Below are 17,621 nucleotides of genomic sequence, written 5' to 3'. Positions count from 1 at the left end.
GCTAATCTACATGAACTCAATGTTAAAGATGCTATTTGAACTTAAATAAAATTTCGCAACGTGTTGCAGAGGAGTATTATCAATTGTGATTTGGCACCGAGCAAGGTATATGTTAGGACAGGTGACCAAAGGTTTGGTCAAAGCAGGCTTAAAGGAAATGTTTTATGCCAGATCTTAGCAGTTAAACAGCCGAGGGCACAGCTGCTAATGGAGACCAAAATTTGAATTTGTTGGCAGGGGTCCAGCCAGAATCTAGCTGATGTGTCCTTGTCCTTCAGTTTCTCTGCGAATGGCTGTTGTGACTTCATGATGCCACCTTCAGCTTTATGTGGATCTTGCCTCACATGAATTGGTGATCTGATCCGACATCACCTCGACACGTCCGGACACTTTGTAAGGATGCCTTCCATCTGCTGCTGCTGCATATATAATCAATTCTCAGGGTGTTACCATCTGGCAATCTCCATGTCTTTTTGTGAATGCCCTTGTGTTTTACAGAAGTATTCCTAGTGCTGAGCCCTCTGCTATTGCAGAAGGCCTGCGGGTGCTCGCTGTTTCTGTTGAGTATATTTGCTGACCCATGGGGCCTGATCATACTGTTCAGTCGTCACCAGTTGCCATCAAGCTTAGCACTGAGGTCACTAATCAGTAGCTTGATGTCATAGCTGGGTGCCTCGTTCAGCGTGCCCTGCAATCGGTGGTAGAATTCATCTTTGTCTTTCTCTGTTGCATAAACTTGCAAGACAGTTACTTTTTAGCATGCCTTGTGTGGAATCTGGCTGTGATGATGTGATGACTTACTGGCTTCCACCTCACTAATGGTTCTGTTGAGTATGAGGCAAATTCCATGGATGTGGTGTGCTTCTTGCCCAGGGTACAGGATCTTTCCATTCACATTACTAATTTATCCTTGGCTTGTCCACTGTATCTCACTGATGCCTAAGATGTAAAGCTGATGGGCTCCCCTCTCTTGCAGCAGCTGGGACATCTTCCCACACTGGCAGAATGTTCAAATATTCCAAGTGCTGGTTTTGATGTTGAAAATTGGGCTCGTCAGGGATCAGAGTTCTTATCGGCTTTCACACAGTCCCATCATATGTACATCCTTGGATGTGCCAGGGTTTGCTGGATATGGTTACTACTTGCCGGATCTGTAAGAGTGATGGGTTTTTAAACGGTGAGGGTGCTAGCCTAACCCCCAATGCTCCCCTTTCTAAAACAGGCTTGGGACTGGCTTCGGCAACAGCACCTGTTGACAGACCTGGATGTTGCAGACAACACCACTCTGCTGGCTGAAGAAGCAGGCATGTTCCAAGACCAGTCGAGAGTAACAGCGCCAAGGTTGGTCCATCAATCAGCTGGGAGGGACCCCATCACCATCGAGCAACAGAACATAGAGGACATGGAGCACTTTCCCTACCTAGAAAGCAAAATCTCCAGGGAGGGAGATGTAGAGGTCAACAAACCACACCAGAATCAGCAAAGCATCAATCGGTCTTCCAGTGGACTCCACATTGTGTAAGCATTCAACACCATCAGCAAAGCCATGAAGCTGCAACTCCACACTATATGTCCACAGTAGGACCAACCACAATCTATGCCAGTGGGACATGGAATAAAACAGCAAATGCATCACTTAAGTTGGATGTCTCACCAGCATTGCCTATGTAAGATCCTGGACATCACATGGAGAGACAACATCACCAACGAGGAAGTGCTACAGGGGATTGGTCAGAGGTGCTTCCGGGACAGATATGACTGATGATGGCAAGACACGTTCTTCACCTCCTGGGTGAATGACAGTAGAATGGACACCACCAGATGGACAAAGAAGACTGGGCTGGTCAAAGAAGACCTAATGAAGTACATTTAAGGAGGACCTTCAAGAGTGGGACACCACTTGGGCCAGAGCAAAAGAGATTGAGATGGACCAGAGCTGATGGCGGAGTCTTGCTGCCCATTGTCCCGGACAGGACCCAAGGAACTAATCTAAGAGGCCAGAATTACAGGAACATAGTGTTCTCTGAGAGCTGGGGTAGGTTACACTGATGAGGAGGTGTAAGGAAATAGAGATAGCTTAAGTAAGTTACACTTGTATTTGTGGGTTAGGAATGAGTTTTAGCTTTAAAGTTTAAGTTTGATTTGTATTTCTGCATCTGTATGTTAAGAAAGGTCAAATGGAGTTCTAGTTTCACTTTAAAAAGCTGCTTGCACTTCTAATGAGATGTTTACAACTCCTATAAAGTGAAAGCAAACACACGAGAGTAGGAAGAACAGTGCTTTTGCCTAGCAAAAGGGAGCCAGATAGGCAGGTTCCTCCCACAGACACACACATACACATACACACGAGAAGAAAGACAGTGGTTATGGAAGCTGTTTGAGTCTAGTTGGTTTGAAGTCAGGACCCAAAGAGACTGGACACTGGGAGAGGGAACTGCAGATTTCCCAAAAGAACAAAGAGGTCCCAAGCTAAGAAAAATCCCAAAGGTCCAGGGAAGTGGAAGAAGAGAAAGCCCAAAGAAGATCTTCCAGTTAAAAGAAGGACAGGAACCTGGGAAAAGGTCCTGTTACGTGAAGCTAAAAGTGAGAGGCAGAGAGAAAGGCTCCAAGTGTCAGATTTAAAGGGAGAACAGATTGCAAGAAGCAAGAAGGTTCAAAGAGACAACCGAAGGTCTGTAATCCTTTGCTATGGGCATGTGAAGCAGTGGTGTACTGTTAAGGCTGAGTTGGTGAGAGAGAGTGCATGTGGTGACCCAGAGAAGAGGAACATCAGAAGGAGAGTTCGAAACCCTGGAGGTGAACGCTTGTGGAAGGTGTCTGAAAGAAAACCTCAGTTTGGGAGAAGATTCCAAGGCGAGATCCTGGATAGTGGAGATTACAAATCTGTATACATCTGTAAAGGTATAGTTATGGGTGAGGGAGTATCGTAATATAATTAATCTTTTCTTGTTGAATAAATGTTTTATTCTTTTGTTAAAAGTTCATCAGCTGACTCCTGGGATTCTGTTCAGTAGCGACTCTCCATCTAAACAAGCAAAAGTAAAAGGATCTATCAAGTTGGTTTCCACTCTGGGATCAGACTTGGCTAAGGGTAACCTCAGCTTGGATCATAACAGGTGGGATTTGAACACATTTTTAAATTTGAGACAGCCGCACTGAGAATTGACATAGACCTGTGAGCACAGAGTGGTGGGTGAACAGGACTTGATTGGGGTTAGGATGGAGCAGTGGAGTTTTGGATGAGCTGAAGTTTCCGGAGGGTGAAAAATGGGAAAAAGGTGTTTGCTCTACCCACTGCCATTTAATAGATAAATATATATAAATATACTTTTGTCAACAATGGTTGCTTCAAATCTGTAGCATAAACAAAACTCGCAGGTGCTATACTCATTCCCACCTTTTCAGTCTTCCTCTCTGAAGTAAGAAATAAGCGCTTTCCTGTGAAACTTTACCTGAAAAGAGACCTAAAATTAATGCTCCCACGTGTTTTGAAATCACCTGCAAACACAAACTCACAATTAGTTATTTGGTAGTCCAGAACTTGAGTATTGCTGAAAAAAGACACGTTGTCAAAGCTTTTCGTTTTGCACTTGGCAGGACAATTTGCAAGAATACCAAATGTAAAAGGGAACAACAATGCGTAAGAAGAGAGTGCCAAATGGCTGGAAAGTGGCCACGGATTGGTAGATGGTTGCCATGGCGAATGTACCAGTTAACTGATAACGGACAGTTAATTGCCAAGCTTTGTTTAAATTGAAACCAGGCAGGTTGACTCTGATTAGGGAGTGAACCAGAGGATGGCTGTCACCTATTTTGTTAGATGAAAAAGATGCAATGTGTGTATATGTTCCTTCTGTCTATTAAGGACAGGGCCCTGTGTATTAATATTTGTAGCTTCTAGCATGTTTAAGTGAGCCACACTGACTGATGATCTTAAATTGGTTGCTGGTGTAATTCTTAGCATCTTCAGGATTGTTTAGCAAATGTTGTCCAATCTTGGAATCATACCTAATGTTGGGCACTAGGTTTTGAGTTTTGCAAGTACGCGCTGGTTGGATACAGTTAGTACTTGGCCTGTTGCAAACAGCCAAAGGGATGTGCTGTTTGATACAATCTACCAAACCGTTAACTGGCGTGTTCTCCAAGGCAACACTTTGACCAATCAGAGTCAACTTCCCAACCAATCAGCGCTCTCATCTCATGCAGCATAAATTGTTGTTCCTTTTACAATTGGTATTCTTGTGAATTGTGCTGATGAGTGCAAGATGAGAAGCTTTGACAGCGTGTGTATTTTTTCAGCAAAACTCAATTACTGGTATAAACAGGAAAAACGCTGCTTTGAGTTATGAATTACTGAGACCGTTAAACAAGCAGAGCAGGCAATACATTGAATGAAAACCAAACAAGTTCTTCCATGGCTCTGATCTCTTCCGCGAGGTTACCACCCAGATGTTGTAGACTAATATCTACCCCACATCTTTAAATCTAGTGTGTGTTGGGCACTGCCACTAATTCCACCTAGTTCCAAAGCTTCACTGACACTGACCTGACTTTGGATAAACGTTCACGGTCTTGGAAATTACTTTCCGGCCGATGTATTATGTGAAAATTAGGATTCCTAGTGCGAACAGCAGAGTTTAACCCTGCACCCAGTTGGTATTTCTGTTTTTGTTAAACCATTTCGCACCACTGAAATCCCTTGTGGGTGCAAAATGCATTCCCACTCAAGAAAAGCAGCAAGATAACTTATCAAATTATAGGTCAGTGCTCTAAGATTATATTTTACAAGATCATGGTCTTTGAAAGAGGTTCAAGCAAATGAAAAAAATGTACCCTTTATAAATGTTTTGCTTGTCCACTGTGGGAGGAAATGGACCCCACTTTTTCTCACCCAATATACCCAGCCAGGGGCCTGAAAACTGGCCATTTCTTTAATAGTTTGGAGTGGAGTCAATTAGCCATCCTGTTGCACTCTCTGTTGAAGACCTGACCATATCTGCTTTCTCTACCCATACTGAGTGATTCCAACGTTTTCTGTTTGTGCATTCCACTGGATATCACCCAAGCTGTTTACTTATCAGAAAAATAGTGTGGTTAAAAAATAACTTGTTTAATTCTGTTGTGAAGCTAATTTTAAGCTATCTCTCCCCCATCACTCTTTACCTTCAATTAGTTTAGCTTTGCATAATCCACCCAGGACACCATTCAAGTACAGAAAGATTACATCGAGATGTTTGCTGCTATGGAGCTTTAAGAGAGACATGCAAACCTTTATCAGCTCTGTTCAAGAGCCTCTGCCAAGCAGTAAGCATTCTAAAATCATCAATGGAAGTGGTTGTGGATTTTCATATTATTATTCTGTGACACGCTGTTGAGAAAAATATAATGTCTTTTGGGAACAAAGCAATATTTTGTGCAAGTGCACATGAAACTTTGAAGGACATCTTGTGATGTGTTGGGTAGTGTCCCTGCCCCTGGGCTCTGTATTCAAGTCCCACACCAGCACTTGATGGCCAAGGGAGGGTGTGTTCATATTTTGGCCAAACTTGTTGAGTAGCAACCTGCAAATCCTCCCAACACCAACAGCAGATTGTAAGAGTGGTAGAAGTTGTGATGGAAAGGAAGTTGGAGTCTCTACCATCAGCTTCCATGCCACCAGACATACATGTAAAAGTGTATGTTAATTCAGACTCCCTGAGTGAAATGGGACAAACATACAAGTTGTTCTTTTCTGGCCTAGCAAGCGCTTAAGAGAGAAAAAAAATGCTCATTAGCAAAACTGTATCATCAAAAAATAAATTGGTTTAATTCAGGTTGGGGGTTAAGAAACATTAACCCAGTTTCTCTTTCTGCAGATACTGTTAGACCTGCTGAGTATTTCCAGCATTTTCTGTATTCATTTTATCTTCGATTTACAAATGTTAGTACATCTTAAAAAAAAAGTAGGGTATGATCTTGGAGTGGAAAAAACTATTTTACTACAAATGGAAGCAACTATTTACAATGTCATAACTTATCAAATTATAGGTCAGTGCTCTAAGATTATATTTTACTGATCTATAAATCTAACATAGAGATAAAAACAAAAAAACTGCGGATGCTGGAAATCCAAAACAAAAACAGAATTACCTGGAAAAGCTCAGCAGGTCTGGCAGCATCAGCGGAGAATAAAAGAGTTGACATTTCGAGTTCTCATGACCCTTCAACAGAACTGAGTGAATCCAAGAAAGGGGTGAAATATAAGCTGGTTTAAGGTGTGGGGGGGGGTGGGGTGGTGGGGAGGGGTTTGGGTGGGGGGAGAGAAGTGGAGGGGGTTGGTGTGGTTGTAGGGACAAACAAGCAGTGATAGAAGCAGATCATCAAAAGATGTCACAGACAACAGAACAAAAGAACACATAGGTGTTAATGTTGGTGATATTATCTAAACGAATGTGCTAATTAAGAATGGATGGTAGGGCATTCAAGGTATAGCTCTAGTGGGGGTGGGGGGAGCATAAAAGATTTAAAAATATTTAAAAATAATGGAAATAGGTGGGAAAAGAAAAATCTATATAATTTATTGGTAAAAGCAAAAGGAAGGGGGAAGAAACAGAAAGGGGGTGGGGATGGAGGAGGGAGCTCAAGACCTAAAGTTATTGAATTCAATATTCAGTCCAGAAGGCTGTAAAGTGCCTAGTCGGAAGATGAGGTGTTGTTCCTCCAGTTTGCATTGGGCTTCACTGGAACAATGCAACGAGCCAAGGACAGACATGTGGGCAAGAGAGCAGGGTGGAGTGTTAAAATGGCAAGCAACAGGGAGGTTTGGGTCATTCTTGCAGACAGACCACAGGTGTTCTGCAAAGCAGTCGCCCAGTTTACGTTTGGTCTCTCCAATGTAGAGGAGACCACATTGGGAGCAACGAATGCAGTAGACTAAGCTGGGGGAAATGCAAGTGAAATGCTGCTTCACTTGAAAGGAGTGTTTGGGCCCTTGGACGGTGAGGAGAGAGGAAGTGAAGGGGCAGGGGTTACATCTTTTGCGTGGGCATGGGGTGGTGCCATAGGAGGGGGTTGAGGAGTAGGGGGTGATGGAGGAGTGGACCAGGGTGTCCCGGAGGGAACGATCCCTATGGAATGCTGATAGCGGGGGGGTGAAGGGAAGATGTGTTTGGTGGTGGCATCATGCTGGAGTTGGCGGAAATGGCGGAGGATGATCCTTTGAATGCGGAGGCTGGTGGGGTGATAAGTGAGGACAAGGGGGACCCTATCTTGTTTCTGGGAGGGAGGAGAAGGCGTGAGGGCGGATGCGCGGGAGATGGGCCGGACACGGTTGAGGGCCCTGTCAACGACCTTGGGTGGAAAACCTTGGTTAAGGAAGAAGGAGGACATGTCAGAGGAACTGTTTTTGAAGGTAGCATCATCAGAACAGATGCGATGGAGGCGAAGGAACTGAGAGAATGGGATGGAGTCCTTACAGGAAGCGGGGTGTGAGGAGCTGTAGTCGAGGTAGCTGTGGGAGTCGGTAGGTTTGTAATGGATATTGGTGGACAGTCTATCACCAGAGATTGAGACAGAGAGGTCAAGGAAGGGAAGGGAAGTGTCAGAGATGGACCACATGAAAATGATTGAGGGGTGGAGATTGGAAGCAAAATTAATAAATTTTTCCAAGTCCCAACGAGAGCGTGAAGCAGCACCGAAGTAATCATCAATGTACTGGAGAAAGAGTTGTGGAAGGAGGCCGGAGTAGGACTGGAACAAGGAATGTTCCACATACCCCATAAAGAGACAGGCATAGCTGGGGCCCATGCGGGTACCCATAGCCACACCTTTTATTTGGAGGAAGTGAGAGGAGTTGAAGGAGAAATTGTTCAGTGTGAGAACAAGTTCAGCCAGACGGAGGAGAGTAGTGGTGGATGGGGATTGTTTGGGCCTCTGTTCGAGGAAGAAGCTAAGGGCCCTCAGACCATCCTGGTGGGGGATGGAGGTGTAGAGGGATTGGATGTCCATGGTGAAGTGGAAGCGTTTGGGGCCAGGGAACTGGAAATTGTTGATGTGATGTACGGTGTCAGAGGAATCACGGATGTAGGTGGGAAGGGACTGGACAAGGGGAGAGAGAAGGGAGTCAAGATAACGAGAAATGATTTCTGTGGGGCAGGAGCAAGCTGACATGATCGGTCTACCAGGGCAGTTCTGTTTGTGGATTTTGGGTAGGAGGTAAAAGCGGGCCATCCGAGGTTCTGCGACTATCAGGTTGGAAGCTGTGGGAGGAAGATCCCCAGAGGAGATGAGGTCAGTGACAGTGCTGGAAACAATGGCTTGATGTTCAGTGGCGGGGTCATGGTCCAGGGAGAGGTAGGAGGAAGTGTCTGCGAGTTGATGCTCAGCCTCCGCGATCTTTTCATTGAGAACTGTCGGCGTGACATTAATCGTCTCAATTTCTCTGCTCCTCTCACCCACTCTAACCTGTCTCTCTCTGAACTTGCTGCACTCCGTTCTCTCAGGTCCAACCCTGACATTGTCATCAAACCTGCTGACAAGGGTGGTGCTGTTGTTGTCTGGCGCACTGACCTCTACCTCGCAGAGGCTGAGCGTCAATTCGCAGACACTTCCTCCTACCTCCCCCTGGACCATGACCCCACCACTGAACATCAAGCCATTGTTCCAGGACTGTCAGTGACCTCATCTCCTCTGGAGATCTTCCTTCCACAGCTTCCAACCTGATAGTCGCCCAACCTCGGACTGCCCGCTTCTACCTCCTACCCAAAATCCATAAACAGAACTGTCCCGGTAGACTGATCATGTCAGCTTGCTCCTGCCCCACAGAACTCATTTCTCGTTATCTTGACTCCCTTCTCTCTCCCCTTGTCCAGTCCCTTCCCACCTACATCCATGATTCCTCTGACACCTTACGTCACATCAACAATTTCCAGTTCTCTGGCCCCAACCGCTTCCTCTTCACCATGGACGTCTAATCCCTCTACACCTCCATCCCCCAACAGGATGGTTTGAGGGCCCTTAGCTTCTTCCTCGAACAGAGGCCCAAACAATCCCCATCCACCACTACTCTCCTCCGTCTGGCTGAACTTGTTCTCACACTGAACAATTTCTCCTTCAACTCCTCTCACTTCCTCCAAATAAAAGGTGTGGCTATGGGTACCCGCATGGGCCCCAGCTATGCCTGTCTCTTTATGGGGTATGTGGAACATTCCTTGTTCCAGTCCTACTCCGGCCCCCTCCCACAACTCTTTCTCCGGTACATCGATGATTACTTCGGTGCTGCTTCACGCTCTCGTCGGGACTTGGAAAAATTTATTAATTTTGCTTCCAATCTCCACCCCTCAATCATTTTCATGTGGTCCATCTCTGACACTTCCCTTCCCTTCCTTGACCTCTCTGTCTCAATCTCTGGTGATAGACTGTCCACCAATATCCATTACAAACCTACCAACTCCCACAGCTACCTCGACTACAGTTCCTCACACCCCGCTTCCTGTAAGGACTCCATCCCATTCTCTCAGTTCCTTCGCCTCCGTCACATCTGTTCTGATGATGCCACCTTCAAAAACAGTTCCTCTGACATGTCCTCCTTCTTCCTTAACCGAGGTTTTCCACCCAAGGTCGTTGACAGGGCCCTCAACCGTGTCCGGCCCATCTCCCGCGCATCCGCCCTCACGCCTTCTCCTCCCTCCCAGAAACATGATAGGGTCCCCCTTGTCCTCACTTATCACCCCACCAGCCTCCGCATTCAAAGGATCATCCTCCGCCATTTCCACCAACTCCAGCATGATGCCACCATCAAACACATCTTCCCTTCACCGCTCCCCTATCGGCATTCTGTAGGGATCGTTCCCCCTGGGACACCCTGGTCCACTCCTCCATCACCCCCTACTGCTCAACCCCCTCCTATGGCACCACCCCATGCCCACGCAAAAGATGTAACCCCTGCCCCTTCACTTCCTCTCTCCTCACCGTCCAAGGGCCCAAACACTCCTTTCAAGTGAAGCAGCATTTCACTTGCATTTCCCCAACTTAGTCTACTGCATTCGTTGCTCCCAATGTGGTCTCCTCTACATTGGAGAGACCAAACGTAAACTGGGTGACTGCTTTGCAGAACACCTGTGGTCTGTCTGCAAGAATGACCCAAACCTCCCTGTCGCTTGCCATTTTAACACTCCACCCTGCTCTCTTGCCCACATGTCTGTCCTTGGCTTGCTGCATCGTTCCAGTGAAGCCCAATGCAAACTGGAGGAACAATACCTCATCTTCTGACTAGGCACTTTACAACCTTCCGGACTGAATATTGAATTCAACAACTTTAGGTCTTGAGCTCCCTCCTCCATCCCCACCCCCTTTCTGTTTCTTCCCCCTTCCTTTTGTTTTTACCAATAAATTATATAGATTTTTCTTTTCCCACCTATTTCCATTATTTTTAAATATTTTTAAATCTTTTATGCTCCCCCCACCCCCACTAGAGCTATACCTTGAGTGCCCTACCATCCATTCTTAATTAGCACATTCGTTTAGATAATATCACCAACTTTAACACCTATATGTTCTTTTGTTCTGTTGTCTGTGACATCTTTTGATGATCTACTTCTATCACTGCTTGTTTGTCCCTACAACCACACCAACCCCCTCCACTTCTCTCCCACCCAAACCGCACCCCCCAACACACCTTAAACCAGCTTATATTTCACCCCTTCCTTGGATTCACTCAGTTCTGTTGAAGGGTCATGAGGGCTCGAAATGTCAACTCTTTTCTTCTCCGCCGATGCTGCCAGACCTGCTGAGTTTTTCCAGGTAATTCTGTTTTTGTTATAAATCTAACATAGTTTGCTGCGTGGTACGCATCTACATGAATTTCAAACAATGCTTTCAAACAATTATAATTATAAATATAGGAGCTTGCTTTTTCATAACTACCGAATTCAAAATTATTTAAAATCAAATAACCAAACTATGGTAGTTTCTCAAGCTTGGCCAGTCTTATGACTTACGAAAATAAACTGTTGTGAGAATAAATTGGTGGTGATTTGCTATAGGATTCAATATTTTATCAATGTCATGAGCTATTGATGTAGAGACTTTTATAAAGGAACCCATTAACAGAGTGAGGTAACAAATTATCTAGCAACATAAAACATAAAAATTATTTGGCAACATTTGAGGAAAAAGAGATGACTAACTTTTTGAAATCTAAAGAGGACGAGAATTTCTCCTGTTATTTTATTTAGTTGTTTGTTAATGAACAGCATATAGGATTAAATAGGGTATATAGCACAGAAACAGGCCATTTGACCCAACCAATGTTTATGCTCTATTCAGCCTCGTTCTGTCTTTCCTCAACCAAATCAATCATTGTAATCCTCTATTCCCTTCTCCCTCATACGCTTATTCAGCGTCCTCTTAAATACATCTAAACTCCTCATTTTTACCACTCCCTGTGGTAGTGAGTTAGTGATTTTCACCACTCTTTGGGTAAAGGGGTTTCTTCTGAATTCCCTGTTGAATTTCTTGGTGACTAACTTATATCGATGGCCTCTAGCTACACCTTTCCACAAGTGGAACCATTCTTTCTGCATCCACTCTATCAAAACCTTTCATCCTTTTAAAGACCTCTATTGGGCACTCCTCAGCCTTTTTTTAAAGAGAAAGGAGACAGCGTGTTCACCCTCTCCTGGTATGTACACCCCTGCATTTCTGGCATCATTCTTGTAAAGCTTTCGTGTCCTCCCCAGTGATTGTTTTTTTTTGTATAATATGGCAACCAGTGTATTACACTGCGTGGTTTAACCAACGTTCAGTACAAGTTTCACATATCGTTTTTATATTTTAATAAAGAAAGATGGGTATTTATATAGCGTTTTTCAAGTCCGTCAGATGTCTTAAAGCACTTTACAGCCAATGAAGTACTAATGAAGTATTGCTGAAAAAAGAGACATGTCAAAGTTTTTCATCTTGCACTCATCAGGACACTGCAAGAACATCAATATAAGGGGAAAACAATATATACTGTACGTAAAGGGAGTGCTGATTGGTTTGCAAGTGACAGTGGCCAAGTTGTATGCAGCAAGTTCCCACAAACAGCAGTGTGATAATGACCAGATTTTTTTTGATCTGTTGATTGAAGGATAAATATTGACCAGGACACCTGGGATAACTCCCCTGCTCTCCTTTGAAATAGTTCCATGGGATCTTTTACATCCACCCGAACCGGCTGATGAGGCCTTTACTTAATGTCTCATCTGAAAGACCATAAGACATAGGAGCTGAAATTAGGCCATTCGGCCCATCGAGTCTGCTCCGCCATTCAATCATGGCTGATAAGTTTCTCAACCCCATTCTCCTGCCTTCTCCCCATAACCTTTGATCCCCTTACCAATCAAGAACCTATCTATCTCGGTCTTAAATACACTCAATGACCTGGCCTCCACAGCCTTCTGTGGCAATGAATTCCATAGATTCACCACTCTCTGGCTATAAAAGTTTCTCCTCATCTCTGTTCTAAAAGGTCTTCCCTTTACTTGAGGCTGTGCCATTGGGTCCTAGTCTCTCCTACTAATGGAAACATCTTCCCCATGTCCACTCTATCCAGGCCTTTCAGTATTCTGTAAGTTTCAATCAGATCCCCCCTCATCCTTCTAAACTCCATGGAGTACAGACCCAGAGAGGCATTTTAACATCTCAGTCGGACAGTGCAGCGCTCCCTCAGTACTGCACTGGAGCGTCAGCCTTGATTTTTGTGGGGAAGTTTAGGAGTGACACTTGAACCCAGAGATTCAAAGGGGGGAAAGAGAATGCAACCAAATGAGCTGCAGCTGTCATTTAATCCGATTCCATCTTTACTTTTCAATTCTATTTCAGCTTAAGTTAAAGCCTCTGAAAGTTGTCCAGGGCAGAGATTCAGCGGGGGTAAGAAAAAAACAACAGTTAATCACGAGAGGCAGATGAGTGCTAAATTCTTATTTTTTTCATGTCTAATAATTAATGAATGGGTGGTCGGGCGAGGGGGGCGTGGCGGTTTCTGCTGAGCTTGGGTTGCGATTGGCGCTTGCTGCCACTGTGACGTGAAGAGAAGGGGAGGGGGGGACCCCCCCGTGTGCGCGCGCTTGACGCGAGTAACAATTGAAGAAATTGGCAACAAATGAAAGTAGCAATTTCAAGCAGAAGGTGTTAATCGTCCCTGGCGTGGTACCTCTCCCCTCCTACTGAGCTGATAAAGCAATCCTCAAACCTCAGATAACTTTTTTTTTACTTCCCTTCCATGGCGAGGAGTGAGCTGGATACATTCCCCTCCAAGCGGCAAGACAAGCTGGACTTCTTCCTGAAGAGACACTTGGAGGAGAGCGTCTTTGACAAGATCCGAATGTACGAGGCGTGCATCGTGGTGTCGGAAAGGAAGCAGAAGAAAGCCTTTGAGTATGTCATACTGACCGACGAGAGCATCTACTTGACGCAGAACCCACCCAAGACCATCCACGAGGCGGTGCATCTCAATGATGTTGTTGCAATCGAGCTGGTGAGACTGTCACTTTTAGTTTGCTGTCTTTTTCTTTAAAGGCTACTTTCCCATCCAACTTCTACGTGTGATTTCCAAGCTGCTTTTTTTTGTGCAATTTTCCTCTTTTTTTCCCGGGGTCGGAGTGGAAGGGGAGTGGGGGGGGGGGGTGGTGTGCAAATTTGCAATTGGCTGTCAGAAAAATCACAGGATTTTCTATGAATACATTGCAGACGAACGTGGCCCCTGAGGCTGTGTTTGGATCATACTCTTTTGGGAATATCACATAAGGGCTTTAGTGACCGACTGTCCTCCATGAGTTATACTGCCACTCTTACCTTGTGCACGCAAAGCCATACTGCAGGGACACAAAAGTTAGTAGCCTTTCATGAGCGATCAAAATACAGAGGAGGAGTCAGTGCTAATGTTCCGAGGTTTAAAAAAATGTTCAAAGGAACCACGAAGCTAAATTTTAAGCCTGAAATTTCATCTCGTCTACTCCCATGAATGATTGCAACTAATTACACGTGCTCCATCGCTTGCATGGTATGATATTCAATACAATGATAAAATGTTGCGAATGCTGGAAATCTGAAATGAAAACAGAAAATGCTGGAAACTCTCAGCGGATCAAGCAGCATCTGCGGAGAGGGACCCAGTTAACAAAAGGTCATCGACTTGAAACCCAAATTCTGCGTTTGCCTTCACAGTTGCTGCCTGGCGTGCAGAGTGCTGTATTTCTAGCCCTTTCTGTTTTCATTTTCATACTGTATGTGAATATCTTTCACGGCTACATAGAATCTTACAGAATAGAGGATGCCATTCGGTCCCGTTTGTGTGTGTGCTGGCTAATTCTCGAAACCCAACGGTGAAGCAGATTATTTCCCCGACTCAAGTTTAACTAAACTCCTGTTATAAACATGAATGCTATCAAATATAAATTTTGTTAAGTTGTTCTGTAAAACTTCATTGCATTTTTTCTCTGATGAGACCTGGGGAAGGCTTCTGGAACCATGTATTTTTATGCCTATATGTATTCAGTCTACAAAGGTCAATATCTATTTGTTTACTATTAATAAGCTCGGGGTGGTTCTAAGAGGTGGAAATTTAATCCTGTTTGATGTTCAATGAAAAATTGAATAAGCAGTTTCGTTCTGATTTAAAAGAAAAACATTATTTATGGAATAGATTAGATTTATATTTATTTATGAAGGCCATTTGTTGCTAGTTTGATTATTTTTTAAAGTAACATGTTCATAATAGCTTCATAATAGGCATCAATTTACCTGGGTTAGGAATTCTTTTAAAAAGAAATTTGTTCACAGGATGTTATCTGTAGTGACTATAGCTTTAAGACTTATTGTACAGTGTAGTATAACGTGACGGTGGGAACAAATCAGCCCCAAGTACAGCGAACCTTAGGGCAGGAGTTTGTGTCTAGTTGTGGATCTTGATAGAAGCACTTTCTTATGAAAAAACCTGTCTGGAAAATCAAGGTCTTTAACAACTGGCGATGAGGATAAATTGGTTCTGGCACTGCCCCTCACCCAATGAATGCGAGTATCTTGTTTTAAACAGAAGGCAGGGAAAATATACCTCACCAGGTATGCCACTTTTTGGCAGGATCAACCCCTTCGACTCGTCCACAGAGGATTGGAGTCAATATATTGAACACTTCGTTTTCTTTCTCCAAGCAAACGAGATAATGGAGAAGAAAAAAAGGAAAGCAATTCTCTTAAGCGTCTGTGAGAGTAAAATTTATAACTTAATCCGTAGTTTGACGGCCCCCAAATGCTCCGATTCGAAGACTTTTAGTGAGTTGGTAGACCTCATAAAGGATCATTTTCAACCCAAACCCTGCATAATCATACAGGGGTTCAAATTTAATTCGAGAGTAAGAGCCCCAGGGAGACCATAACAACATACGTAGCAAAGTTGAAACAGCTAAAATGAACATTGTGGCTTCAGGGAGACCCTAAACGATATGTTATGGGATCGCTTGGTCAGCAGTGAGCACGATGATGCCATTCAACAATGGTCATTAGCTGAAGTAAATATCAATTTTAAAAGAGCATTAGAAATAGCGCTTGTGATGGAAAGCACTGAGCGGGATTCCCAGCCCTTACAGGGTGTACAAGAAAACGCCGGTTTCCAGTTGGGGCGGGAACAGACCGGGTGTGGCACGAAAACCAGGGAGTCAGCCGCAAAGCGGGAGACAGTCCCTGCTACCTGAAAATTAAAAAAAATATACAGGAGACAACTCGGCAGCAAATCTGGAAATGAATTGTTACCGATGTGGAAGTCACCATATCCCTGAAACTTGCCATTTGAAAGAGGTGGAGTGCCAATATTGTCATAAAAGAGGGCACATACTGAAGCAATGGAAAGCAAGATTGAGACAGACTCCCAGGCAGCAAACTAAACTGATCAAAGTACATAATGTCGAAGATCCAGAAACCACTAATTCTGATGTTTATTCTCTACTTAATGTGAAAGTAGGGAAAACTGAGCCAATCACTGTTAGTCTGCAGGTCAATGGAAAACCTTTGGTTATGGGAGTGGATACTGGTGCATCAGCCACTGTAGTAGGGGAGCACGCATTCAAATATTTAAGCAAGGGTATTCAACAATTGAATATAGAGCAAACTTCAGCCATATTGAAAATGTATACTGGTGAAGCCATGCAATTGAAAGGTATTGCCACTGTATCCGTTTATTAGAAGCATCAGACAGCACAGCTTCCTGTGATTGTAGTGGAAGGTGAAGGACCAAACCTTCTAGGTCAAAATTGGTTAAGGGAAATTAACTTTGATTGGCCAGTGAGATTTCAAAAGGAAGGTGGAAGAGTTCCTGAGTTGGAAAAGGAACAAGGCAAGTACTTCAGAAAGAGCCTGGAGAGTCCGAGGACCATGACAGGATGAAAAAGGAGTTTTCAGCAACCTGAAGAAATGAAGACTGTCTTAAACAGCAGCATGGAAGAACAGCAGAAGGAACTCAAGGAGACTCTGCTGAGTTACAGAATTCAAAATGAAGCAAATGAGCTTTGTAAAGAAAAGGAAAACCTTTTTGAAAGACCTTCACACGGTACAAGGATCCCTCTTGTCAAAGGTTGGACCTCTGGAAAATTATGCAGAGAAGCAGAATGAATTTAACGCCACTGAACAAATTGAAGAACCAGTTGACAGAGAAGACACAGCAATGTTCAAGGCTCCAGGAGGAGGCCAACGGATACAAGAAGGAGCCAGAAGAGCTGAAGAATCAGCTGAATGAAGCCAAAGAGGCTTTAGAACGAAAAGCCGTAGAACTTTCCAAAATGCAAGTGGGTGATGAAGACATAATGAAGCTCAACCTCTGAACTGAACCAGGTTGAGATTTCGCCTGAGAGCAGCCTGTCCGACTGTGAAGTCAAAATGAAGGACGAGGCGAAAATCTGTAGACAGAGGAAGACAAGATGGAAGATGGTTCAGAAAAGACAATGACACCCCCCACCCCCCCCCCGGCCAAACACTGCTACAGGTTCGACACCTTCAGGATTATTTATGAAGCGCTGCCTTCGTATGAGATTAAGCCTGGTACTTCCCAATTTGGAGGGGAAGGTGCAGAACAGTCAAGGGAATCAAAAAGTGACTCATGATTTGCATATTTGAGAATGAGAATTTACTGTCGGTGAAACAGTATTTGAAACTTTGGTGGTGGATCAAATTGGTTACCTGGTGTAATAGTTTCTGTGACCGGACGATTGTCGTACCACTTAAAAGTGGAGAGCTGGATCGCCAGAAAACACATGGATCAGTTAAGAAGGGAGATACCACCTGTAACCATTGTAGAACCTGTGGTCCTCATTATGATTGATCACCCAAGGATAGACATACCAGATGTCTCTGTCAGAGTAGATAACGCTGAACTGCCTGGGCCTAAGGAGGTACCTGATGTTGCTGTGGTTCCAGAAAATGAAGATTCAGTAAGAGATTCTAAAGTCGTGGAGCTGCGACATTCCACCCGGATCAGGAAACCACCCGAGAGACTGAACTTATAATTTCATGACCTCTGAATATTTTTGTAATGCCATGAATGTAGTTGTTCTTGTAAACACAAATTGTAAAAAAAAAAATTAAAGGGGGAATAATGTAGTGACTGTAGCTTT

At 44.1% G+C, this 17,621-nt stretch overlaps 1 protein-coding gene across 1 annotated transcript in view; it reads left to right on the top strand.

The window, feature by feature from the left end:
* Positions 1–13,077: 13,077 nt before the first annotated feature.
* Positions 13,078–17,621, top strand: part of c21h12orf56 (chromosome 21 C12orf56 homolog) — a 78,854-nt gene continuing 74,310 nt past the window's right edge. Inside the window, exon 1 of the mRNA XM_041216330.1 lies at positions 13,078–13,498. Within this exon, the coding sequence (XP_041072264.1) occupies positions 13,244–13,498 (255 nt within the window). The 5' untranslated portion in view covers positions 13,078–13,243. The remainder of the gene's footprint in view (positions 13,499–17,621) is intronic.

This window comes from Carcharodon carcharias, chromosome 21 (genome assembly GCF_017639515.1).
Source record: "Carcharodon carcharias isolate sCarCar2 chromosome 21, sCarCar2.pri, whole genome shotgun sequence".
Lineage (NCBI taxonomy): Eukaryota > Metazoa > Chordata > Chondrichthyes > Lamniformes > Lamnidae > Carcharodon > Carcharodon carcharias.
The sequence above is the reverse complement of the archived record's forward strand: the minus strand, read 5'-3'. Positions and strand labels throughout refer to the sequence as shown.